At 42.0% G+C, this 26085-nt stretch overlaps 3 protein-coding genes across 9 annotated transcripts in view; 2 read left to right on the top strand and 1 right to left on the bottom strand.

The window, feature by feature from the left end:
- The window catches only part of FAS (Fas cell surface death receptor), a 14536-nt gene extending 14176 nt beyond the window's left edge, over positions 1-360 (bottom strand). For both annotated transcript variants that reach the window (XM_086752722.1, XM_086752723.1), the window contains exon 1: positions 226-360. In XM_086752722.1, coding sequence (XP_086608848.1) covers positions 226-360 — 135 coding nt within the window. The remainder of the gene's footprint in view (positions 1-225) is intronic.
- LOC104473828 (putative lysosomal acid lipase/cholesteryl ester hydrolase) overlaps positions 1-26085 on the top strand; it is a 177955-nt gene that overhangs the window by 105606 nt on the left and 46264 nt on the right. The gene's annotated exons all lie outside the window — the stretch shown is intronic.
- Positions 144-25965, top strand: ACTA2 (actin alpha 2, smooth muscle). 6 transcript variants are annotated; one of them, XM_086752727.1, is made up of 10 exons: positions 144-364; positions 16043-16144; positions 18727-18898; positions 20316-20444; positions 21216-21326; positions 21810-21894; positions 21986-22147; positions 22397-22588; positions 23550-23731; positions 24527-25965. In XM_086752727.1, the coding sequence occupies exons 3-10, from the start codon at positions 18770-18772 to the stop codon at positions 24668-24670; spliced, it is 1134 nt and encodes a 377-aa protein (XP_086608853.1). In that variant the 5' UTR covers positions 144-364; positions 16043-16144; positions 18727-18769; the 3' UTR covers positions 24671-25965. The 6 variants fall into 6 exon arrangements, with proteins under 6 accessions (XP_086608853.1, XP_086608854.1, XP_086608856.1 ...); XM_086752728.1 differs by having other exon boundaries at positions 222-360; XM_086752725.1 differs by lacking the exon at positions 144-364 and adding an exon at positions 7965-8109.

Genomic DNA, 26085 nt, shown 5'->3' with positions numbered 1-26085 from the left:
CACGCCTAAATGAATTAGCTGAACTCTCGAAAAAAAAACTTAATCGCGGCCGGCGGCGATCAGAACCCAGGCAACGCTTCTGGCCCCGCCTGCCCAGCGCCCCCCGTCCCCGCCCGGCTGCGCCTGCCCCGGCCGCGTCCGGCCCCGCCGTCGGCCGCCCTGCGGCGGGGCGCGAGCCCGGGGCTGCGCCGCCCGGGCCGCTCACCCGCTCACGCGGACACTTACGAGGAGCAGGGGAAGGAGTCCCCAGGCCATGCCGCCCCTGCCCAGCGCGATCCTGCACCTTCCGCAGAGCGAAACCGACCCGTCCCTCCACAGCCGCCAGCTGCCTGCGCCCTGCCCACGCCCGGCTCCTCCCATGTTAGTAAACACGGCGCGGGTCCGCCCCTGGGGGCGCTGGGGGGGCGCGGGGGGAGCCCGGCGACCGGGAGCGGGCAGAGATACCCCTGCCCGGCCTTGCCCGCGGGCGGCCGCGGCCTTGAGAGCTGGCACCGGGCGGGGCGACCGCCCCTGCGGGCAGCGCCCTGCGCTGGGCTCCCCTCTGTGACAGGGGGGCGAGGGCACACCCCTCCTGCGTGCGGTGGGCACCGCACTCTCCACGAGAGTCTTGAGTGTTTGGGCTGTAGGGGGTCGGGTGCACCTGCCTGGCAGCTTGTGAGTGCCCGACGTGGCCCTGGGGTCACGAAGCGAAGTGCCAACAGACTTTGGGTTGGACGTGAGGCATTTGCTTCGTGTGCTTCAACTGCTGGGTAGAACAATTGCCTCCCTGCCGAGGGCAGAAACTCCAGTTTTGCGATGTTGGTAAGGACAGGCTTGGGCAGGGAGTCCTGAATCCATAGGAGCAGAGCAGTCGTTCCAAATAAGCTAAACTCACTGCAGCAGAAGATATGCCTTTTGCTGTCCCACCGAAAGGATTGCTTAAGCCTGTGACTTCTCGTTCATAGTTATTTCCACTCTCTCCGCGTGTTTTTCCTGCAAGCTTTCAGTGGTTTGAGATGCCACTAGTCTGGCCTCCTCCGTAGTGGGAGGACACGGCGGTGTCAGTTATCGATACGTGTTTTGATCTTTCAGGTTTTGAAAGATCAGTGTTTTATGACTCATGTTTTCAGAAACCTTTCAGATATTCTGCTGGTATGGCTCTTAGCTGCCATACAGATAAGCTGGGTTCATAATGTCTTCAAAATAGGTGCTGTTTTAAATATTTCAGGCTTTTTAACCACTTTCAGATAAAACGAAATGTACTGCTGACACATTTTTAGAGATACTGCCTTTGGAGTATCCTTTAACAATCAAATTTTTGCCTTCTCAGTGGCAGTACGGAGTATGAGAGACGAGAGGCACCTCTCCTGGGTGCAATGCCTGTGTTACACGTCTGTAGTTCCTACTGCGCAAACTCAAATCAGCGTGTACCCAAGGCTGTTAATTTTAGCGGAAATTTGCGTGCGGGTAGGGGTGGAGTAGGGACTGCAAGCAGTGTTGTCCAGATCTGGACAGCTGCTGCAGCAGAAAGCTCAATAGAGCTGTTTCCAAATTAATCACTTGGGAGATGGCGCTTTGTCCTAAAAACAAAACCTGTCGTGACTGGGCCCTCGGCAGACGTCACTTAGCATTCAGTAACACTTTGGTGTGCTTCTTGCCCTGGTTATCCAGCATCTTCCGCTAATGTAGCTAACGTCTATTAGGCGCACGTGGTTTACACTCTTCCCCGCCTCTGCAGAGGTTTGGTGACCGCAAGCGTGTATCTGTTTTGTGTTGGAGTGTTTTTGTCTTGTTAAGGAGCTTTGAGAAACATTTGAGAAGCCACCAGATTCTTGTCAACACAATAGTGTCTGCGTATGATTTGGGATTATACCTCATATAGCTAATAACTGTAGCTGATTGGGGTTTGTTTGGTTTTTTTTTAAATATAATAGATAATTTTTTTTGTTTGTTTGTTGTTTGATTATCCTGAGTTGGTATTGGTGGCCACTGTAAAGCCAGTTATTTAATCTCTGTGCTGTTTCTTGTGTTGCACCAGCTTTTTTTGGGCTGGTAAGAGTGGCAGCCTTGACTGTTTTCTTTACTCAGTCTTCATCTAAAGCTTAATTTAGGTGTCAGTTGTGGAGTGCTAAGCAGTAGCAGACGCTGCACTATTTTTCTTACCAGGAGATGGCCTTGCACCTTGCCTAACATCCAGAGAAGGATCAGACTGTGGCGGGATCCAACTCCAGGAGCATTTAACAGACAGGAGACTGACTTATTAGTTCCTTTGCGATTCCATCTTTAAAAATGTAAGATCTTGGAATTAAAGTGAAATTTTTGATTCATGTACTGTCCTGTTTTGATTTTTTTTTTCTTATTATTATTCTGTGTCCATGTATGTGCACTGGTCATAGGAAATTCTGTTCAAGATAGTTGCAAAAACACCTGAGGAATGATTTTGGACACACACGAGTGCAGCACTCTGGCTTTGAGGGTCAGTGATTTGGAATCTGTATTCATGCCTTAACTGGCATCAAACCTTTTCTTCCCTCTCCAGAAGCCTACTTGCATCTTCATCAGGGTATTGCTGAGTTTTTGAGAAGGCTAACTTAATTAGTCTCTCGAGGAGAAGAAAAATGTATCAATGTGAAAAAAACCTGCACTTGAGGGCCCAGAGGCCTGTACATCCTATGGGTCTCATCTCAGAATGTTGACTCTATATTTGTATTTCAGAGGGAAAATAACAGGGGAGGAAAAAGCTTAAGAGCTGGCTTGCTTTCTACAACTTATTTATTTGTTAAATTGTTACAGATTTTTTTTTTATTTAAATATCCCTTTTTTTTTTTAAGAATTGTAGAATAATTTGAATTGGAAGGGACCTCAAAGATCATCTAGTTCCAGCCCAACTGCCATGGGCAGGGACACTTTCCACTAGATCAGGTCGCTCAAAGCCCTGTCCAGTCTGGCCTTGAACATTTCCAGGGATGGGGCATCCACAGCTTCTCTGGGCAACCTGTTCCAGTACTTCACCACCCTCATAGTGAAGAATGTCTTTCTTATGTCTAATCCAAATCTACCTTCTTCCAGTTTAAAGCCATTAAGCCATTACCCCTTGTCCTATCACTACATGCCCTTATCAAAAGTCCCTCTCCAGTTTTCTTGTAGGTCCCTTTAGGTACTGGAAGACCACTATAAGGTCTCCCTGGAGCCTTCTCTTTTCCAGGCTGAACAACTCCAATTCTCTCAGCCTGTCCTCATAGGAGAGATGCTCCAACCTTCCTATCATCTTGGTTTAGATTTGGTTTGGCATATTGGTAATTGTTTAGCGGTTATTTTGTACTAAGATTGGGCAATTAAATTAACATAGTGTAACTTAACCAAAGTAGTTCCATCAAACTTAAGTTCTCCTTTGACCTATAATACACATCAGAGGATTATTGTTGCATAGAAGACTTACACTAGGATACCTTAATATAATAAATACAGTAGCTGTTGAATTTGAGAAGAGTTATTAACTCCTCACTACAATTGACTTCCTGTTAGCGTTGCATTTTCTTGTCTTGTATATGTTGAGTTACTCCTGTGTCTTTTAGTAGATGTACGTTTGCCTTACGATGTGGATTAGGAGACATAGCTGTTGCATTTGGACAACTTGATTTGGCTGAAAAGGGATAAAAATAGGAGAGAATACAGAATATATGTTTTGGAGATACTTAAAGTGAAACATTGTGTTATGTGATTCATGTTTTGTAAATAAACTGAAGTTTAAAAGGAAGGGACAAAATGTTCAAACACTTAATAATCAGGCCCAAAGTAGGGGTTGGGTTTTTTTTCACTTTCTGTCTGCATTTTCTTTTAATTTGCTTTTCTGTTTTGCCTCTCCCCTCCCTCATGTATATTCAGAACAACCTAATTTTGACTTTAGCTCAAGTACTAGACTGAGTAATCCATTACTCACGCAGGCCTATCGCGTCTCCTTCACCCTTGGCTCAAACCTGTTCTGTTCTGTGACTCTCATCACAAGCACCAGTCAACCCTATTGGGAAAGGATCTGAGTGGCATCAGTCCTTAAATCATCAGCTCTTACTGAGTACAGTTTTGTGGTGGAATGCTTTGCCCTTTGTTCTCTGAATCTTCTGTGAAACATTAAAATGGTGACCTTGCTCCACCTACCAGCTGCACCTGTTGCTCTGTGGTCTTGTGGATCAGAAATGACCTGTAACCAACTGTGTAGCCACTATTGGCTATTTTGTTGCACTGTGACTTGGTCAGGTTCTGACAATTTGAGGTTACCCTTCCCCCTTTCTAAGACACCTCTTATAATCCTGTGGGTTAGTAGTACAATGAAATGTTCTTGGTCAGATGATGTGGTAGCAAAGCACTGTATTGGCCCAAACACGCTGTTCTGCAGGTGGAGAAGCTGATATGACAGCTGATATGTGGAGAAGCTGATATGACAGAGGTTTATGAACACCCTGTGGGGTTTTTTGGTAAGGGTGCCCCATGGTGTTACACCAAATAAGATCAGGGAGTTCTACATGCAGAATGTTACTATTAGAAGTAATAGTGATCTGATACACAGGCCTGTGGAGCCAGAGTTGCTAGTGTTTATCTAAAAAACACTACACTAGCAACAGAACAGAGTGGAAACCAAACGAAACAGAGTGGAAACTGAAACTTGTAGCAAGTCACTTGTCCCCTCTATCAGTTCTCCTCTGGAGGTGATAAAGGAGAATGAGGAATAGTCCCTGTCATTCTAAAAGAAAGCTGAAACAGATGCATGTCCTTTCTCTTGTAATTCGACTTCTTGCCACAACCCTGGATCTATGCTTTTGTTCAACAGACCCAGTTTGATGACGTCAATGCATTCTTCACAGCAGGAAAAAAAAAAAAAAATCATTTTTCAAACAAACCGAGCATTTCCTTAGACTGGAAAAGCAAGTTGGCTGGATGCCTCGTGGCTCCTACAGCCAATCACTATAACCTTACCATAAATGTAGATGTGTTTCTATCTTAGGGTTGATTATTGACTTTATTTTAGCCATGGGACCATCCTGTCCCAGTCCTGTGTGTGTGCATTCTCGAAATCAGTGCTGAGATCCTGAATGCTGTGTTATTTAGCAAATATTTTGCATGTCACATGGGCTTACTTAAAATTTTAATTTGTGACTTGTAAATTAATCTCTTTAAAAGTTTTGCAGAGCTCTGTCTCCATCCAGAACTTGCAGCAGGCAGCTTAGCTTCAGAGGTTGGCTGGTGGTCTTTTCTCTTTTTTTCAGGCTAAGTGCTCTTAGTTGTTTTTTTGAGGATGGTGTTACTAATACTAAGATAATGCTTTATACTTGCAAAGCGTGCTATACAGCAAATGCTAACTGTCAAATGTGTAACAGATGAACTGTAAAAGCTCTTGAGATAACGTGCTAGGGAGGCTAGATGTTCTCCAGAGTTGAATGAAGAAGTGTTCAGACCTTTTCCCGTCAGGCACAGCCTGAACAGAGCACGGCTGATTTAATCTGTGAGTAGTGGTAGTTTCCTGCATTTGTGAGTTAAATCCAAGGCTGAATCTCCTACCAGAATGAGAGAGGAAGGATCCATAGGTAAATGTGAGTAAAAGGAGAGCTTTGGTTCTGCTTTTAACCCTTGATCTGACAATGACAGTAACAAGCACACCAGGTGGCTTTATTTCCGAAGGTGAGTAAGTGACACCCAAACAGGTACCCTTCAAGGAAAAAAGTTTTTGTAATAATTTTAAAGTTAACTAAGACAATTTATATTAAAGATGGTGGTGGAGAGGAGAAGCTAAAGGAAACATTTTAAAAGATCTTAGCGTACTGTAGTTGATCGGAATTTCTGGAACTGTAAGAAATATTATGCCTTTTGGGATTTAGTTCCACCAGTTTGCTTTACTCCGTCAGGCTCCTCTTTCTGGGATATCATCTAACAGGTGACACTAGCACCCTTAGACAAAGTAGCACCTTGTGCTGAGACTCAAAACTCTCCTGGTTTTTTTTTTTTTTTTTTTGGAAATTGCATAACCTTTGGAATTTTTTTTTGGCAGGGGGAGGGACAGTGATGTGAAAAGTTTTGTCCCTCCCACTAATGTCTCAGATGCAGGTTGGCATCCTCTGCAGCATCAGACGTTCTTCAGAGCGAGAGCAGGATGCGGTGATCTCACTCTGAATGTTTGTCTCCTGGGCACTGCTGTGTGCTTTTAATAAGGGCTTGTGCTTCAAGTAGATGATCAAGAGCTAAATACTGGTAAAGAGGGGTTGTTGTGGTAGGAGCAGATTTTGGAGGTGGTTGGGCTGTTGCTGTTCCCTGCCTTCATCTACTCACCCATTTGTACCAATATCTGCACAAACAGACCAGAGACCTGGGTGGCTCATGCAGCTACAGGAGTGAGTCATATCTTCTCTGTTCAGCTGCACAGCCAGCTGCATAGTCAAGCTTTTATGAGCATGCAGCAAATGAAATGAGTACGTAGCACAGACTAATTTATATTTCTATCAAAAAGCAGTTGCTTGTTTTCTGTTGGTGGTTCTCATCAGCAATTAAATGATGGGCTTAGAAAGCCGTGCATCTCCAGGAGTGGTGATAACAAGAGGGAATACACTAATGTTTGCTGTCTGAAGCAACCTGTTAAGTTCCCAGATAAGACGTTAGTGGTATTTTGCAACTGAATCATTTCTCAAATACTTCTTTGAAGCCAAGTATTTCAGAAGAGGCATCCTTTCCACACTGCATGGTAGCTGCGTCTCCTACTGTCAGCCAGCTCAGCGTGTGTCTCGCACAGGAATGGAAGACTGCATGTGGAACTGCAGAGGGATGAACAGCAGAATGTGCATTTCTGGTTCCCTGGCATGGGCAGGAGAGCCTGGTGCCAGTGCAGTCCACAGCTTTAACAGGTTTTCCATGCATTTCTCCCAGCTCAGGGATGCTCAGAAACCCCGCTGCCTGGAGGTAGCCTGCTGAGAGGAGAGCAGTTCCTCAGTGTGAAAGACTTAGATCCCGTTGCTGTAACAGAGTAAGAAAATTGTTTTACCTTCTTGAAGTAGAAGTTTTGGACCAGATTCTCAGCTCCCATTGAATCACTTTGGTAAGTCATTTTTTTTACTTGAGATCAGTGGTAATTTTGCTGTTATCTTGAGTGAAGCTAAGATTTCACTGCATATGCACAAAGCAGATGTAAAGATACCTTATATCAGTACCTGGGGACTTCCCTCCCTCTGGGACGTAGGGTCGGCCACCAGCCCCTTCTCCATCAGCCCCTCGAAGGGGCTGCCTGGTCTGCCCTGCATTTGCCATGTGGCAGAGCCCAGAGCATCTCGGCTTGGTGCAGTGAAGGGCTATTGCTATGTGGAGCTTGTTCCTTGCTCTCCCAGCTACTGTTCTACTATTCCTGAGTGATCTGGTACAAATCCCACATTTTCTTTTCAGCGGGCCTACCAGAAAAAACAGGATCTGACAAAAACTAGTCTGCAGAAGAATTACTATAAATTATTAAAATCAAGCTAAAAGGGAAGGTTTAGTTCTCATGAAAACAGTAGCTTGTATTGTAGCTTGTAAGCAGGAAAAAAAACCCCAGATGTTAGCCCTTTTCCCAAGTGTGGTTGTCCCCTATTCCCCCCAGCCCATTTTTCTGAGAAGGCCTGGCCATTTGCAGTGCAAGTGGTGCTGAGTTTTTAATGCCATGAAATACTATAGGAACATTGTTTTATTTAAACACGATTCAGAAAGAGGGGCATGTTTACGCTGAAGACCTGCTAATTGCATAATTTTCTCCTTTTATTAAACAATGTGTTCATGGCTGTGTTGCACAGACTAATCAGAGTGCAGAGGAAAGATTTATATTAAGTTTAAGAGGTCTGAGCATTTGACCTTGTAAATGAGTTCCCAGAGACAGCTAAATACAATGCAGTAAGTAACAGGCTCTAATTAGGAAGCTGAAAGTGTTATGTGTAGTTCTGGTATCCTGCTCTGCAAACTATCCAGGCATTCTCAAGATCCTTGGGCAACAGTGTTTTGCAGCAGTGAAAGGAGTTGCTACATCTGTTCAAGAAGTTACTAGCAAGAAACAGAAAAAAAGAGAAACCTGGCAAGTGCCTACAGGAGTGACAACACGGCAGAAACTGTAACTCTGACACAGAGGTATGCAAAACGTTGTCTTTTATTCAGTGCTGTTACTGATTTACAAGAAGAACAGAACATGTATCATCAAGTTATAGTATTTTCTGCCTGTAGGTACTTGGGATATTCTCAAAGTCCTGAAAACTGCAGTGAAGCCAGGCAGGTGTTAGCCTTCCATGTGTGGAACGGAGAGCTGTGTGCAGCGAGAGCTGTATCTGCTGGTGCCTGTGGGCACACTATGTGTGTGTGTATTGCAATACAGAACAGTATCTGTGATCTTATTCTGGTTAAGAAATGTGTCAAAAAGCAATTGAGGTTGGAGAAATCTCCAGCTGGTCTATAGGCAGATTAGACCCGAGTCCAGATACTTTTAACCATGAGGTCAGTGATAATCTTACCATTGATTCCAGTGGAACAGCAATTGGTCTTAAAATGGGCTGGAATGAGCAAAAACTTTGCAGAATTCTGTGGTTTTCCTTATTTCTGAAGGATGGTTTGTTTCAGAAATGTGTGTCTAAGTCAATCTTACAGTCATAAAAGGAAAATGACGAAATTCTGTTCTTTAGTCTGATAGGGAATTTGAGCAAACAGTTAAAGATGAACATGTAAAACACATTTAGTGGAAGAGAAAAACACCTCCCACATTTGGCTGGAAAGTACTGGCATGCTTTCAGAAAACCAACCAAGTTATTTAATAAAAATAGCATGTTATCTTGTACTTTTCCATAGTTCTTATGACTGTCTGTAAGAAAGAGGAAGAAACTACCTTACGTAACTAAGATATATTTGCAAAGCAAAGGTGAAAAACTTGATTACTTCAGTCTTCTTGTGAGACTTGAGCATCATTTAGGGAGAAGTTTATAAATGGCATGTTCTAAAGCATGAGTAATAGTGGTGTGCTAAGTTCCTCCTGGCTAAGTGCCCAACCATCATCAGCTGTTGGTCTCCTGGAGCGCCACAGTAGATAACAGGAGGGTCTTCCAGTTCCAGGCAGCAGCCAGGATGAGTGCTGCAAAGTGCCAGAGGCAGGTTGACACGCCATACAGGGCAGAGGAGAGCACCAGTGAAGTCCTGTCCTTCCTGCAATCTGCGGCGAGTTAGGCACCACTTTGCTGGGTGTGTTTGTCTGCACCTTGTTTTCATGAACCAAAATGACGTTCAGGAGAAGTGCAATGGATGGGGTTAGGGATCTTTTTGCACAGGTCAGAGATGCAAAGAGTTTTCTTAAGGCTTCATATTATAAACAGGAATCTGCTGGGGAGGACTCTGTTTTATCCTACATCTGTAATGTAGATTGTAGCAAGTTATAAAAACAAACACACACTTTATCTGTGACACTGATCTGTAACATGTTATTGTTCAGATCACTGATAAAGGCATTGAGGTGCACAGACAGTGATGGGTAGGAAAGGTCCCACAGAATCACACCCACCCGGCACTGATTTCCCTGCGCTGATGTGCTGTGAGACTTCAGATAGACAGTTCTCATGGTACTCTGCGTAGGTCAATTCTGCATTCACCTTATTTTTAATTATTTCATGTTTTAGAAAGTAAAAAGCTTTAGAGGGCTTTTACAACTAAGTTTGCAATATTTCTCAGAAAAAAATGTTTGTCAAGAAGTCATTTTTATAAAGCCTTAATCATTAGCATTTATTATTTTATCTCCTTTTATTTTTTATTATTTGGCTTCTACATTGGCAGCTGTGATAAGAGAGCTGTGTTCATCTGGGAAGTTTGTGATTAGCTACTTCTTGCCATTACGTTCTTGAAATTTTTGTTAAACAACCTTTCTTCCCATTTTGGGAAAACCCCTTAAGCACTTTTAAGGACTAATGAAAATAAATGTTAATTGTTCTGGAGATACTTTGGCCTGTTTTCTAGAACACCTGGGTGGATGCAGGCTATCCAAATGTGCTGCACTGTGCATGCCCAGCTTTACTGCTGGCTCTTTCTGCACCCTCCTGCAATGGCATTGAAATAGGAAGCCCCAAACTGTTTTGTAATAATTTGAATTAACATCTGACTTTTTCCTGCTATAGAAAATGCAGATGTATTAAATATGTTTGCATTTGCCACTTTATTTTTGAAAATTCTATGTAACAGCATATATTTCCATGTAATAGCATGCCACTTCCAAAAGTACTTTTCCTTTTTATCGTCAGGTATTTTTTAAAGTATGTGTTCACTTTAGTCATATAGGTTGTAGATTTCCCCTTGTATTTTTTGCACGTTCTTAGTTTATTGCCATAAAATGGTCATTCCTTCCCTGTGACAGTGGTTCTCATGGAGGTTTAAAAAAGGAGTTCGGGTGTGCTCTCGGGAGGTGTTTGTTTAAAGGTTGTGCTGAGTGGCTCATACAGAAGACAAGGAAGTTGCAGCAGGGCCATGTCTCCTTGTCCTGCCTAGCAGCGACACCCAACTGCTCTGAGCCCAAGTGCCGAGAGAAGGGGGCTGGAGAGCAGGGCTGGGCCATCTGGAGAGGTAGGTACCTTCTCGTTGACATTTGTGGTGAGAGAGACTCTGCAGTTTCATCATCCAGAACCCATGAGCAAAGAAGCTGTGTCAGTCACAAAAAGTGAACCTCAGAAACTTATTACATTCAGTGGTGAAATAAATTGCCTTGTAGAGGTCCTTTTTCTTGCTGTTTGCTGGAGGGCCAGCCAAATTGGCTGATACAGGCACCTGAGCTTGTGAAGCTGTGTGATATAACTAGGTGTACAATGAGCCCACAGTCTATAGCCTTATGAAACCTACTTCCAGCACGTTTCTCTGATGGGAACTATCTGACTTCTCATAATGTGCAAGCTCATCTTGAAACCTTTCTTTTGGTGAGATAATAACAGGGCAACCACTTCCAAAAACATGGTGAGAACTTGGTCTCCTTGTTGCTGTCAGTGTGGGAATATGTTGGTTAGGGAGTTCAGAAGTTATTGTGGAGGAAGGACCTCTGTGCTCTGCTTGCCCCATGCACACGTCGCATAGGTCTGACTTCCTTAGGAGTACAGGGCTTGTTTTCACAGTGATACTTAGACAGTTTGTTACTGGAGAGGTTCTGATAATTGTCTGGGGGAATCTGTTCTGTCTCAGCTCTTAGGAGATGTGCCAATGTTACAGTATCAGAAGCCTTGTCTACAATGTCGTTTAGGGCAGATCTGTCTGCATGAACTGTGAACAAGTTACTGAGGTGCTGCTAAGAGTTTACGCACAGTGAGGCAGAGCTCAGCCTTGGCCAGTAGCCTGAGGGCTTTATCCGGGATCTGTGGTGGATTTGCAGCTGTTGGTATAAAGACAGTGTTCTATGCTTCTGATATATTTGATGTTTTCTTTCTAATATTAGGCATGTCTGCACCAGCTGGAGTGTGAGCTATATGTGCTACCTTGCAGACAAAATGGAGAGCTTATTTCTACAAAAAATCGTGGAGGCTAATCTGTCTCCAAAACTATGTGTTTAAATTAGGCAAAGTTATGGAAGAAAAATCTATCCACTTCTATTACTCATGAAGATGTAGGTACAAACTCCTGTCTCAAGAAATCCTTATGCTGCACATAAGGAAGTAGAAAGGATATCAGAAGAAAATTATTATTGTACGTGTCCTGTTTCTTCCCTAAGCATCTGCTATCAGGAAATCTCAGAGACAGGATACTGAGCTAGATGGATATCAGCCTGACCCAGCAGGGCTCATTCTTATGTTCTTTTCATTTATCTAAGGAGGGAACTGTTAGCTCATTTTTAATTTGAATATGTTCCTTTGATTTTGAATGAGGGATAACTTTACCTAATGGTACCATGGAGAAGGATACCTTAATCAAGAAGATAAAGATTGTGAATTAATGTGCATCATCACCCCCCTCAAAAGGCTCGGCAGACAAACACTGTATCCTCTAGCTCTTGAACAGAACTAGTAAAACTGTTTTCCAAACTTTGTACGTTGAAAACTGCCATTATTTGAGAATGACTAGAGCCATTTTGTCTTAGTTGTTAGAGAGAGACTAGTGCAAGAGCCTGACAATCACAGAGAAAGCTAGTCTATGGGTCTGACAGCTTATGGTTGGTCTGACACTTTACAGATGCATGCTGTGTGACAGCTGCAATGAATCAGGTTATTAGAGGGACTTTCTGCTCCCTAGAGCTTATTTTTTCATGCTTTTTTTCAAGAGGGGAGTGGGGAAGTGTAAAGCCTATCAGTGAGATAGAGGAGAGGGCCTCAAGCCAGGCAAACCAAAACATTTAGAGATTCTGCTAATGCTACGAAGATGAAAGGAATCCCCAAATAAAAAGGAGCCAGAGACATATTTAGCAGAGCATCATTCCTAAGCAGCCAATTGGATGTAGGCAGGAAGGTCTCCGTACATGAAGTTGTTTTCCCTTATAAAGTAATGGTTTGTAGTGTTATGAGTAAAGAGGTTACTTTATTCCCAGTTTTCTATAGCAGTTGGGATAAGACTGCAGCTTCTGCTCTCCTTTACCAAAAAAGCATGGCATCTAGGAGATGGTGTGTGGCCTCTAGGCTGCCATTGCTAGCTGAAGCCTGTTTCCTAGGCATGGTGGCTATACAGCTCCTAATGCCGTGGAGTTCCAAGCACATTTTCTGTCCATACAACAATCTGCACAAGTTACTGGAAACCAAATCACTTAAACAACACATATCTAAGAGTTTCCACTGATATCTTGAAAGATGCTTGAAGTCACTAAGGAAGTTCCCAATGTGCGTGGGAGCTTTGCTAGTATCACTACAAAGACAGCAGGGAAAAAGAGTATGAAAGAAAGAGGCAAAATTACTTTTTCTGCTTATTTTCCTTCCTCTGATCATACTCCGGACATGCTCCTGTGATGAAGGGTGCAAAAGGGTTTAGCATGGACAAACGGAGAAGTTCTCAGAGGAAGCCAAATAAAACCCATAGTTTTTGACTATGGATACAGTGAAAGAACTAGAACTCCGGGGTGTAGACACACTGGGCAAATCATGCTGTGGCAGTTTCTGTACAAATGAATGGGATAAGTACTGAAAAACAGGCAGCAGAAAGTGGTGATGGAAGGGGCCTCCAGAGGGGAAGCTAAACTACTTTCAGGAATGGTGTTGTGTTCTTTTTATTGCAAAAGAGAAAAAAAACATATATATATTTAGGCTAATCTGGTACAAGTCCATAAAGGAAAGTTCAGAGGTTTGATCCCCAGCATTTAGGTTTGATTCTCAGAAACCTTGTTCTCTTCTCTTCAGGTTCTTATTCCTGTCTCACGTGAAGTACGTTCTCCCCTTCCCCCCTACCCCTCTGACAATGACTTCTGCTGCTGAGAATAAAGGTGTAAACTACCAGTGTAATTTTCTTCCCATATGTTTTCATCTGTAGTACTATCTGTGTTATCATAACTCAATCATGGAATCACTAAAAAGAAAAGCAGTACTTCTATTCTATAATGTCCCACGAGCCAGACTGACCTAACTTCCTTGCACAGTTCACCTGTTTGCTGGCTTCCTTCCTTCCTGCCCCAGGACCTTCCATAACGTAATGCCCCAGGGACGAGCTGCCTGCTGAGTGCTGACTCTCCCTGAGGCACGGTTGCGCAGCGTCTCTGCATTTTTGCCGTGCTGCCCCTGTGTATCCACCACTGCTGCTCTGTCAGTCTCTGGGCTTACTTCTCCCTTCCATTCTGCAGTTCCCTGTCTCTAACAAATGTCCTTCATATGGTAGGTCCCTCCAAACAAGTGGTGTTTCCTCTGCATTGTCGTATCAACAACTGCCTGCTCTGAATGAGACTGTGTCAGCTGTATCTTTTTCATGAGCACCCTGAAAGCTGGGATTCCCACATCTTTGGTGCCCATGACAGGTGAGGTTATGTGTGATCCTCACCCAAATAACCATTCCTCATAGCAGCCAAGGGGCTGCTGTTGCCATCATTGCCACCACCAGTAACTGTGGTACACCCCAGGCTAAGTTTACAGGAACTGTGTTGAAGCTTAACAGAGATATAAAGGTGTCTGTGGTATCTGCATGGCCACTGCCTCCTATAACATCCACAGAGGCCCCTTGTAGAAAACTGCTGGCTGTATTTCTAGCTATGCTGAGGTGCGGTGTGAATGGTGTACCAGTTCTACTGAAAGGTTGTTTACTTGGCTCTGCTATGTTATATGTGCTTTATCCACTAGAGCATCATCACCAGTATGCTTTTTTGGGAGTATGAACCTCTTCTCATTAAGGTGAAGAGTTTGGATTCTTTTGGATCTTTGTCCCAGTCTTGGTATTTCCAAGGAGTAGTAGTAGATGAAGCTTCTGAAAGCCTTGGATCATGTTTTCTCCAATCTAGGAGGTAACTGATGTTTGTATCAAAATGAGACATGATACTGCAGTGAAAGGTTCTGCTGTGTGGAATTCTCCTTCCCCTTGACCGGAGTTCCCTGGTCTAATACCATACTTTCTATGTGAGGCATGTAATTTTTCTCAGCTGTGTTTTTCAGTGCTGCTTGAAAACAAAGAATTTGGTTTTGGCCATCCTTTGGGTGTCAGTTGGAGATACGCGAAAAAGGATCTGTTTATATCCTCTGTTGCTTACCTTGGTGGGTTTTTTACTTTTTTTTTTTTTTTAATACCTCTTATCTTTTGCCCTGATGCCGGAAGTGAAATAATAAATAGCTTTTACATGGCTCATGTTCCAGCACTTGTTAGCTTCTGTTTCTGACCCTCACAGGCAGTTACATTCCTTAAAAGTTCCTTTCCTTAAAAGTTAAATTCCTTTTGCTCTTCAATCCACAATTCTAACTATCTGCTATCTCTACTAGTGGCCTAATCCTTATAATCTCTACATCAGAAAAACTCCCACTGCAGTTGTATGGGAGATGTTCTTGCATTAAGACTACTCAATTAGGCAGCAAACACGATGCCCCTCCCTATTGTAACAAGACCCACAGAGCAAGGATCTCACTTGCATTCTCACATCTTTCTTGGCTTGTGTGCGTACAGCAGTTTGGAATTTGTAATGGTTTAGTATTGGAGCTTAGCGATGCTGATTTCTGGTCTTTAGTAGAAACTTACTGACAAAATATTTTTGACTATGAAAGGGCTGCTTTGCTTGAATCAGCCTGTCCAGAGAACAGCTGGCTACAGCTGTAAAAATCCAGCCCTGTACTGAAAATAACTTGTACAGTGAGAACCCTTGCTTTATTTGCTAAAAATATGTTCAACAGAAAAGCTGTATGGGGGTTATAAAATTTAATGACTTTATTATGAAGAATTTGAGATGAGTTTATGACAGTCCAGACTTGTGTCCATCAGTGGAGTAGCGCTAGGGCGGCGTTGGCCCACAGGTTTTTGAAAATAAGCTGTCAAAGAAACAGAAAGGATTCTAAACCATTGCAGTCCAGAGGGGATCACAACAATATTTTAACTGAACTTTTTCCCAACCTTCAAAGACTTCACTGTGAACCCTATACAACAGCAGATGGTTTTTCTACTACGCTGAAGCCTATGGGCAATATTTAGCATACAAGCAAAATGGCGAACTTTTCAAGAGACTTTGCAGCAAAATTCAGCAACTGCTCAGCTTGGCAGAAATCCTTTCATTTTTTTTTGTCAAAATCTTTAATGAAAGCAAAGTGTTTCTTTAAAGCCGCCTTCCCTATTATAAATGACTGCTTTTGCAATTTATCTCTCTGTCTCTTGGATGTGACTGTGGAGGCCTGGACCTCTCTTGTCTGAAGACATGCTCCTCCTGCCAGAGGGTGGCTGTTGTGGGCACACTCCATCTCTCTCTATTTTAGCAACCCTCCTGAAGTTTTAAAGTGTTTATCTTACACAGCTGAAAGTCTCCTCCCATTTCATGAGCTCTACACTGGAATGTAGTGGAAGAGACCCAGGGCCTGTGGCCACCCAGATTAGAGGGTTTTGTAACAAGGTCCCTATATGGTTTTGTTAGAGACTTCAGCTCTCTCTCTGTCTGTCTCTGCTCCTTGTTTGGCAGGCCAGTGGGAGGAGAAGAGCTAAAGGGGCTATATAACCTCAGAGCCTTCAGATACAGAGTGCACCATCCCAGAGCAGCTATCCCCAGCCAAGCACTGTCAGGGTAAGTGGCACTGAGCCAACAGCATGATTTACAGATTGCTGGAGGACTTCAATTAAATAATGTTAAATGGAAGCTCTTCAGGAGGATGTACTGCTGTGCTGTGGTTTGCCTAAGCAAACTTACTTGCTTATTAGAGTTGAATTGATAAAATGCCTATAATACCTATACTGAGCTGTCTTTATAGCACTTCTGAAAGGGGAAATAAAAGTTCTACCTGATGGTTTTGCTGATTCCACCAGCACTCCAGCAATAGCATAAAGACCCAATCTGTGTAATGCCATGGCTGGAATTATAGCTATATCAATGTTTAAAGGAACCCGTGTGATCCTGCGGTGTTAATTTTGTACAGAACTGAGTTCCTGAAGGGATGAATTTTTCCACTGTGTAGTAGGGTTTCTCACCAGGTTTGCTTCAGTGCTGTTAGCTCAGTGTAAGGTGATGTGAATGTTTTGGGGAATGTGACTGTAAGAAGAGCTGGAAGTATGCAAAATAGCACATGAGGATGCGTGTGTACTTGTCCCTGTGTATGTAAAACTACTGTTCTGTAAAATGCCAAATGTTTCATTAAGGAATGGGCTGCACACAGTATTTCTTGTGGAGTTCTCTTAGTAGTTTGTTGTAGAGATTGGTGAGGTAATTGGTTATCTTTAGATATAAAGCAGTTAGAAGAAAGAGGCTAAATACTGTATTAACTACTTGGGAGAAAAATTTCCTTTCTTCCAGAGTGCTGAGTGACATTTGCTGCTGCAAGATGTTATGACTGCATGCCATGGCAGTCCTGAGCTGTAACTCACTGCTGGCAGCAGAGCACCCTGTCTGAAATAATTCAGCTTTGATTTTTCAACTTTTTGTGCTTTATTACTAAATATGGTTTTCATTTAGAGTCCACTAAGCTCAGAAATGTAGCCTTTCCTGCCCCCTTCTTTCCCCTCCCCCAAGTCATTTTTGGCATTGCATTAGCTGCATTGGTTTGAGCAACCCCCCTGACCTTGAACTCTGTTCCAAAAACAGGCAGTTGAAAAGCCTATTTCCTAATTAGGAAACGGTTTGTCCAAACCAGTGTACTCATTCATGTTAGGTAACCATTGTACTCCATTCAGTAAATGTCTGAATATAAAGAGCCTGATTTTCTAGGGGTTTAATAAATGCAAAAATTGCAACCTACTTTCCTTTCCCAGTAATAATGGTAAAATATCTAGGGTACATCAAACTAGGATTTCCCTCTCCATGTCTTCCCCTGGGAGCTATGCCCATGCAGCTGGCAGGACTGGGGTTGCAGTCGTGTCTCACGGCTGCCTGACTGGGGAGAGACAGAGGATCTCGAATTAATAATTTGTCTGCATTTCTTCCATCCATTGTAGAGGCTAAAAAGATTGTGGGCTCCCCTGCTCCTTGGCCATGGCTCTTGCTGCCCCATTCCTGCTTCATTCTGCACTTCCAGTATTCCTGTGGCAGAAGGTTTCAGAGATTGCGTGCGGAACCAGCTGGTCTGTGGGTGAACAGCTGTCTCCTTTAGCTGTTAACGCACTGCAATTTGTTAAACTCTGCATGGAAGCCCAGGCTCAGAGCTAGCCAAGTGATTCTGTACCACACTATAAATTGCAAGCAAATAGTTCTTCTTGAGTCCCAGTATTCTGTGCTTGTTTCTGTAATTGACTTTAATACAAAGCCCTCAAAGCGTTTTTATTACCCATATTATCTTCCTGTTGCCAGAAGAGTTTCTTTTTACTGAGGCAAGGAGCCAACATAAATTACTCTGCCATTCTACAAAAGCAGTTTATTAGCTGCTTTGAAAATGATGAGAGAGCATACGCTACGGACTGTTTTTAAAACACATACTGTCCCTGCCTTAATTTTAAAGGCGGGTTATTTTTTCTGAGTGACTAAAGGATGGACTGGAAAAGATAAATATATATACATATATTTTTTTTCCTTTCCTTTTTAATTGGGAACATTTCTTCTCGTTTAAAGGTTTACATGTAAACTTAATTGGTCGTCTTGACCCCGTGGGTTAGTATCTGTATCAGGAAAACATCCCTGGTACATGCCTAGTGTTTAATATGGTTAGTCTTTGGGAAGCCCAAGACTGGATGGGGAAGACTGAAGTGCTCTTACCTTTGACAGCTTTCTACATCTCTCAAGATTTTGTCAGGGTAAGAGAAAAACAGGGGAAGTTGTGCTGAATCTGATGCAAAGGGATCTTTGTTTTTGCAGCTGTCAGTCCAGTGTTCTCTTTTATCTCCCACCCACTCCCAGCTGTGGATATCTGTGACCAAATTTAGATAAACATTTGCTGCTCCCTGATCTGTCTGCCCATGCTGCAGGACTGGAAGTCTCCTTTGGAATCCCCTGGATAATCTTTAGTGCATACAGCCCTCCAGCAGACATGGTTGAAACTTCTCGTGCTTTCTAAAGGAACCCCGTTCCTGCATATGGCCCCGCAGGCCTTGTGATTGCCAAACTGGTGCCATAACTCTCTTCACTGGTCTTTGTTCCTTTCATATAGCCATCTCTGTCTTTGAGGGTGGGTCTGCTACCTGAATATTCTTTAATTTTTCTTTTTTTCCCTGCTGTTTTCATAGGGCTGATTTCTGTCTGGAAGGCCTGAGGACATTGACGTAGAAGATGTGCGAGGAAGAGGACAGCACTGCCCTTGTTTGTGACAATGGGTCAGGGCTCTGTAAAGCTGGCTTTGCTGGGGATGATGCTCCAAGAGCAGTTTTCCCTTCCATTGTGGGTCGTCCAAGGCACCAGGTGATGCACTGCTTTGGTTATTCCATACAGGGCTTTTAGAAGGCTTTGATGACCCGTTCCCAGCCCTCCACCCCAGAGCCACCTTTTCCTGTGTCTGAGTGATCTGTGTAACACCATATTTCCAGGCAAAAAGAGTTCGGCAGTGCACTCACCTAAGTCAAAGCAGGTCTCTTCACTAAAATTTTTCACTCCCTTCTATGCCCTCTTCTCCCGGTCCCTTAGTTTTGGATTACCCAGAAGACTTTGTGAGTAAAGCTAGTTTAAAAAAAAAAGTTTTCAATCAGCTTCCTGTTAACCTTCTTGACTTTATTCCTTTAGCTGGATCACACATGGGCACCTGTCTAGGGTTGAGTTTCTTTAGCTTCAAGGTTTACATTTCAGTATATAATCAATTCCAGTCAATTGTAATAGTTTGCAAAATACATATATTACCTGAACTGTTAAATATAGAGAGTTTTTGAGCCAGAAACTCTTTTTAAGCTCTTCAGGGCAGAAGAAATGCATGCCTAATAGAAGTCTCTGGATATTAACATAATTTTAAAAATTCAAATTCTGTAGATACTGCAAACAGTATTAATTGCTCAAAAGAAAGCCATACAGCCACAGTGGAAACAAATAGAGCAAATTTCTAGAACCTTTCTTTCCTGATCATTTATCATGGACAGCATTAGTGCCCTGAAGGAAGGATCACTCAGTCATAAATTGCAAATCCAACTTGCCTGTTTCTAAGACAGGGCAGTTAGAGATGCCAGGGTTTGGAGTGTGTAATGATTAAGTTCTGATGAGAGTATTATGCACTCAAAACACCCAACTATACACTGCTTTTTCCCAGTATTTTTAACTTTGACGTGGAGATTACTGTACACCCAGAGTAGATTCCAGCTTCTGGTCCATGGACCATTTCTACAGGATCCATGAAAATACCTAAAAAGAAGCCTGTACCAGTAGATTTAAATTGTATGTCTCTAATGGCAATATTATAATGTTCAAAAAGAAGAATTAAAAATGTTGACATTTAAGCTTTGGCCAATGTAAAGTGTGTATTGTTCCATCTTGACCCTTAGATGGCACCATGTCACCTTCTGCTTTTACTCTGCTTTATTATAGTTTAGCAGACAGTTAAACCCTAAACAATAGTGAACATTAGAACAAGACTATTTTTCCACTTTATCTTGATGAATTTAACATTGTATTTGTGCTGTTTACTTAAGCTGTAGTGGAAACATGAACTCCAGAGGTCTAAGTGAACTAAATGTTTAATTTTGGAAATTAAAGAACAATGGGTAATTCTCCATTTATTAGTATTTGTATTTTATAATGAGTATCACTGGTAACTGGATGTATTTCACAGCTAACGTTCTAACTCCTTTGTGACACTTCTCTTTGAGACACTAACTCCATTGGTGTTATTTTATAGGGTGTGATGGTTGGTATGGGTCAAAAAGACAGCTATGTAGGCGACGAGGCTCAAAGCAAGAGAGGAATCCTGACCTTGAAATACCCCATAGAACACGGCATCATTACGAACTGGGATGACATGGAGAAGGTATTTCAGCTTTGAAAAGTTGATGTGTATCACTGGAAACAGAACTACTTCAACCAAATGTTTACAGAATACCCATTAAATTTTAGATGGAAGCATCATGCTATCGAGTATGGTTTAATGAGAAGCTTGTTAATAGCAAAGGTTAACTAGCATCTAAAGCTGAAGTATTACTAGGAGGACATGAAAATAGTTACTTGGAGTTATTCTACTCCAGTTTGATCTATACAACTTTGCTAATTACTGGGGGGGTTGGGGGAAGAAAGGAAAGAAAAATAATATCCTAAATTTGCTAGTAAGGAAATGGAATTGAAGAAGATTTCTGCAAAAATGCAAAGCCTGTATGTAATTTTGATGTGAAGGGCACCATTTACACACTTTACACTTTTTAATGCTTGAAAAGATTAGCAATATTGCAGTGTGATGCATCCATTTCAGAGCTAGTGTTTCGATGAAAGGCTTCCAGAACCATGCTTATAGTCTTACTCTGTTGATATAATTTCTAAGCTGGTATCTTTGTTTAAAGTGCTGTGGAAATGAAGCTACTGGCATCAGTCGGGACATCACAACACTCTGCAAGTGTGTGCGGCCACACAGGACTTAGTGAATCTCATAGCATTGTAGGTTTTTCTTGGAAAAACAGCAACACTTTTCAGATGCCTAACATACCAGCTTGCCTCTAGTCACCACCAGCTTGAAAACAAGCTTAGAAAAACTTCTGTGCCTTTAGAAAGTCTCTGGTGGTTTTACTTCTTATTTTTCTATTTACTTCAGATCTGGCATCACTCTTTCTATAATGAGCTCCGTGTTGCACCTGAAGAACATCCAACTCTGCTGACTGAAGCACCACTGAATCCCAAAGCCAACCGAGAGAAAATGACCCAGGTAAGCTCATGCTGAAGCTATGGAATAATTCCAACTTTGTGAATTCAACAGGACGTGAACTTCATCATTTCAGTTAGTCATGCCAGCTTGACTGTCCAGTAGTGTCTATATCTTTTAGTTACAAAACATGGGAAGTGTATAGTGACCACCTGTCATATTTGCATATTATTACATTTACTTTAGAAGTCAGTGTATCAGTTTTGAATGTGAGAGCTTCCGTCTGTCCAAGTTTAATGTCATCCTAATCTTTTTTTATGCCCTGGCCTATTACAAAATTATCTTTAATATATGTGTGTGTCTATATTCATACATCATAGATATAGGCCAGATACAGATATTTTTTAATTTAGATTTTGTATTTTCCTTCCTTGTTATTACTAGCCATCAAGAAACATGAAAATCTTGTCTTCTCCTTCTCTTTCAGTAAATTGCTTCAACACTAAAAACCCTAGTGTTAAGGCAATTATTTTAATTGCATTTCAGATTATGTTTGAGACTTTCAATGTGCCAGCCATGTATGTAGCTATTCAAGCTGTTCTGTCCCTCTATGCTTCCGGACGTACCACAGGTAGGCCTCTCGGGAACATGACATGGGTGTTTGAAATAGTTAAGTCTGTTGATGTGCACCTCAGAATTAATTGTGTGTAATCTTCCCAAAGGGATTGTGCTTGACTCTGGGGATGGTGTCACCCACAATGTGCCAATTTATGAAGGCTATGCCCTGCCACATGCCATCATGCGCCTGGACCTGGCTGGCCGTGACCTGACAGACTACCTCATGAAAATCCTGACAGAACGTGGCTACTCCTTTGTGACCACTGGTAAGGACACACTGCTGACTGAGGAGGAGAGTTGTTGAATGTGCAATGTTTCTAGGAGCCTTAGAAGGACTAGCAGTGGTTCTGCTGTTGAATAGACACAAGAAGGAATCCAACAGGAAAGTCCACTGCAAGACTAGCAGAGGATTTGTTTAAAAGAAGGGGAGGGTGTTGGAGCATAAAAGGGGACAACCTGTCAACATATCTCGGTTCTTCCTGAATGCCATTCTAAAGACTGAATCCTCTTGACAGCGGAGCGTGAAATTGTCCGTGACATCAAGGAGAAACTGTGTTACGTGGCCCTGGACTTTGAAAATGAGATGGCCACTGCTGCCTCTTCCTCCTCTCTGGAAAAAAGCTATGAGCTTCCTGATGGTCAAGTGATCACCATTGGAAATGAACGCTTCCGCTGCCCAGAGACCCTCTTCCAGCCATCTTTCATTGGTAGGTTGAATGACTGTTCTCCCATGGTAAACTGCACATAAATATCAAGTCTCTATTTTCTTTTGATTGTGTCCCATTCCTAGCTTGCTCACACGTATACATGAGTATGTCCTAGCACCCATTATAAAATAATATTTTAGAACAGCACTATTAATATTGTGGGAGGAACTTCATGTCAAACAATAAAGCAAAATACTTTCCCAAAATAAGCCCTGAATGTTTATTCCTAGCTTCTGGCATTGGGCCCATGCCATTTTGTATGTTATACAGTTGGTTACTACAAGAAGTGTGGCCATAAAGTCACTTTTCTAAATAGTATGAGGATTATAATTTAAATGTGCTTGCAGGGAACTGGGGGACGTGACAGGAAGCACTACTATTTTTCAAAAAGGCTGCTCCAAATTCTGAATCCGTGGTTCACCACATTTGCAGAGCAGAACCAACACAATGCCATGCTAATCAACAGCCATAAAGGCAGAGTTGCAACAAGGTCATACAGAAATCCAGTGTCAGTTCTGCCAATCTGCAGAATTTGAGCTCAGAAATAGACAAAGTAGTTGCATACTTAGAGGTATTAGGGCATATTTTGACTGTACTGTCTCTGAGCTGGCTTAATTAAAAAAAAAAAAAAAAAAGAAAACACATTATTCTAAGACCATATAAGGAATTCTTAGGACATTTGAGATTGCCTACAAAAGCCTAGTGGAAACTTTACTATTCCACACCCTCAGCTTTCTTTTTAAGGAGGAGTTGTGTGTGTAAGGGGGAGAGGAAGGCTGTACACCAAGGAACTCCCAAGCAAATAATTTAGGCAACTGCAGAATAACTTTCTGGATTTCCACAGCTCTGAAGACTCATGTCTTCCAAAGAGACACTGAAGTTCATGTTGTCTGTTCTGTGTTAACAATTTTAAGTCTCTGTACGGAGCTACATCCTCAGTGTTCTTCTGTAAATTCCTCAGGCATGGAGTCTGCTGGCATTCATGAAACCACTTACAACAGCATCATGAAGTGCGACATAGACATCAGAAAGGATCTTTATGCCAACAACGTGCTGTCTGGAGGCACTACAATGTACCCGGGTATTGCAGACAGGATGCAGAAAGAAATAACTGCTCTGGCTCCCAGCACCATGAAGATCAAGGTACGATGCAATTTCTTGTAGACTATTTGAGTTGGCATGTACAAAGTCTTAAAAAATCTAGTGAAACATAGCAACACTTTACAAAGTAAGTAAGTGCTTTGTACATATTTTGAGTCATGTCTGTACCTTCTAGCAAATAATCACTACCTAGTTAACTTTGTTGGTAGAAGAGGAGAGCCTTCTCTCCTCTCATTTCCTTGTTCATGGTGAATTCTCCAAACTGCCCTAACATGGCCAAAGAAGAATAGTGTGGAGCCAGCAGCGTAAACTTTCCTCTGGGGTGATATGCGAGCTTCTGCAGCCCTTTTTGGCTGATGGAGATGGGGGAGAGGAAATGCTGGTTTTCTCTTTGGTGTACAAGTTCAGAAAAGAGAGAGTTTCTGACAAGCCCATCTTCCTTCTGCTGCTTCAAATCTTCTGTTCCTTGCTTTGCAAACATTTTATCAGATATAGCAACAGGTCACTTGTTTCTCCAAGCCCTCCTGGGCTATGATTGTATGTTTCCAAGCAATTATCTCCCCTTTTCTTTTATGCAGTTGTGAATACACAAATGCACTACTCTCACTGTGCTGACTGACTCAGGCAGAGAAATCATGGATTTAGACTCAGACTTAAATAACAACTTTTTAACTTTACTGCTTGCAGCAATGGCTAGCTGTAATGCTGGGGATGATACTAGCACATAGATACAGTGTTTGTGTTGGTATAATATATAAGTGCTTTAATATTTTTTTATAACAAATGTATTTTATTCACAGTGGACAGTTGTACTCAATGCTTTTATTTCTTAAACAGATCATTGCTCCTCCGGAACGTAAGTACTCTGTCTGGATTGGAGGCTCTATTCTTGCCTCCCTGTCTACTTTTCAGCAGATGTGGATCAGCAAACAGGAATATGATGAAGCTGGCCCATCCATTGTTCACCGCAAATGCTTTTAAATTGCTTTATATGTCTCCTTGGTGTATTACTGTGAATGTATTCAGGAAAATACATTCTTATAATTTCATTCCATAAATTCTTCATTGTAATAACTGTAATTAATTGGATACTATGTATTTTTTGAAATAAATTTTAAATATGCTATGAAAGTGCTGCTCCTATTTAAAAAAGGCCCAACACGTGCATTTGTGGAGGTACCCTTACAGCTAGTGTAAAGCTCCATCTTGTGACATTAGTTTGTTACTACACTATACTGGGCTTCCGAGAAACAGTCCTACCTTTTGCTCAATGATCTCAATGCTAGAAAACGCTCAGCTGTCAGGCTGCACGTTGTCAAAGTATAGCCTCAGTAAACATTTTAGTCTGCAAGCAGAACAAGTCTTGATTTTTTTCAAAGTTCTGGGCAGTACTAAAGGAGCAAAGCATCTGTTTGGTATCAGGATCAGCATGTGCATGCTGCTTTGCATCAGCTCTATCAGAAATATTATCTATCCACATCACTTCTTAATTGGCAGCTGTCATGCTGGAAAAGGTATTTTATTTTCAGTGTGTGGCCCACATACTACAACAATTCTGTGCATTTTCTTAAAAGAAACAAAAACCTGTTCCTTTGGGAGCATATCTAAACACTAATACTAAACTGAACACATGCTTTCTTAGCACATGCCCTCAGGATGAGTGCAGCTTGTTATTTTTATGTTGTGATTTCTGGCAAGGTCTAAAGGGTAATTAAGCTGGCTTAATACACTTTCTCTTCAGAACTTTTTTTTTATTTGTGGGGAGAGGGGTAATGTAATCAAAGTAGATAAAATAATTTAGTCAATTATCTTTTTCTGGTTTTTTTCTGATTCCATTTATAGTCTTAAATACATCAAAACTGATATTCAACTAGAAGTATATGCATAGAAACTGAAACGAGTAATACTGTCTTAGGAGTATATATGAATAAAGAATTTACTGAGACAGACCTGGAAAAGGTCAGTTTTAAGTAACTTGCTGCAATCTGTATTCATTGGAGTTCAGGATAAAGGATGCTATTTATTTTTGTTACCTATTTTCCTGTGTAAACTCAATAGTTTACCTCACTTTCCTGTCACTCATTATCTTTCAAACTGTAAGCAATTTGCAACAGCACCTGTTACTTACCATGTCTGCATAATCCCTGGGTTCCTGATCTTGTCCAGTGTCAGACTGTTAGCACATGTTCCAAACTTTTTTGTACCAACCTTATTATTTAAAGTATAGGTCAACTACGTTCTTGGAACAGATACCAAATAAACTCTTTTAAGAACAAGTAACTTTGTACGGGTCTTCCTTCTAACTCTATCTAGATCTTTTTACCTAGCTCTAGATAGATCCAGGGAATCCCTTTCAGGATAAGAACTTGATTTCAAACAGAAGTTTCTACTAGAGG

This window comes from Chlamydotis macqueenii, chromosome 7 (assembly GCF_036417535.1).
Source record: "Chlamydotis macqueenii isolate bChlMac1 chromosome 7, bChlMac1.mat, whole genome shotgun sequence".
In the NCBI taxonomy this organism is placed as follows: domain Eukaryota; kingdom Metazoa; phylum Chordata; class Aves; order Otidiformes; family Otididae; genus Chlamydotis; species Chlamydotis macqueenii.
The sequence above is the reverse complement of the archived record's forward strand: the minus strand, read 5'-3'. Positions and strand labels throughout refer to the sequence as shown.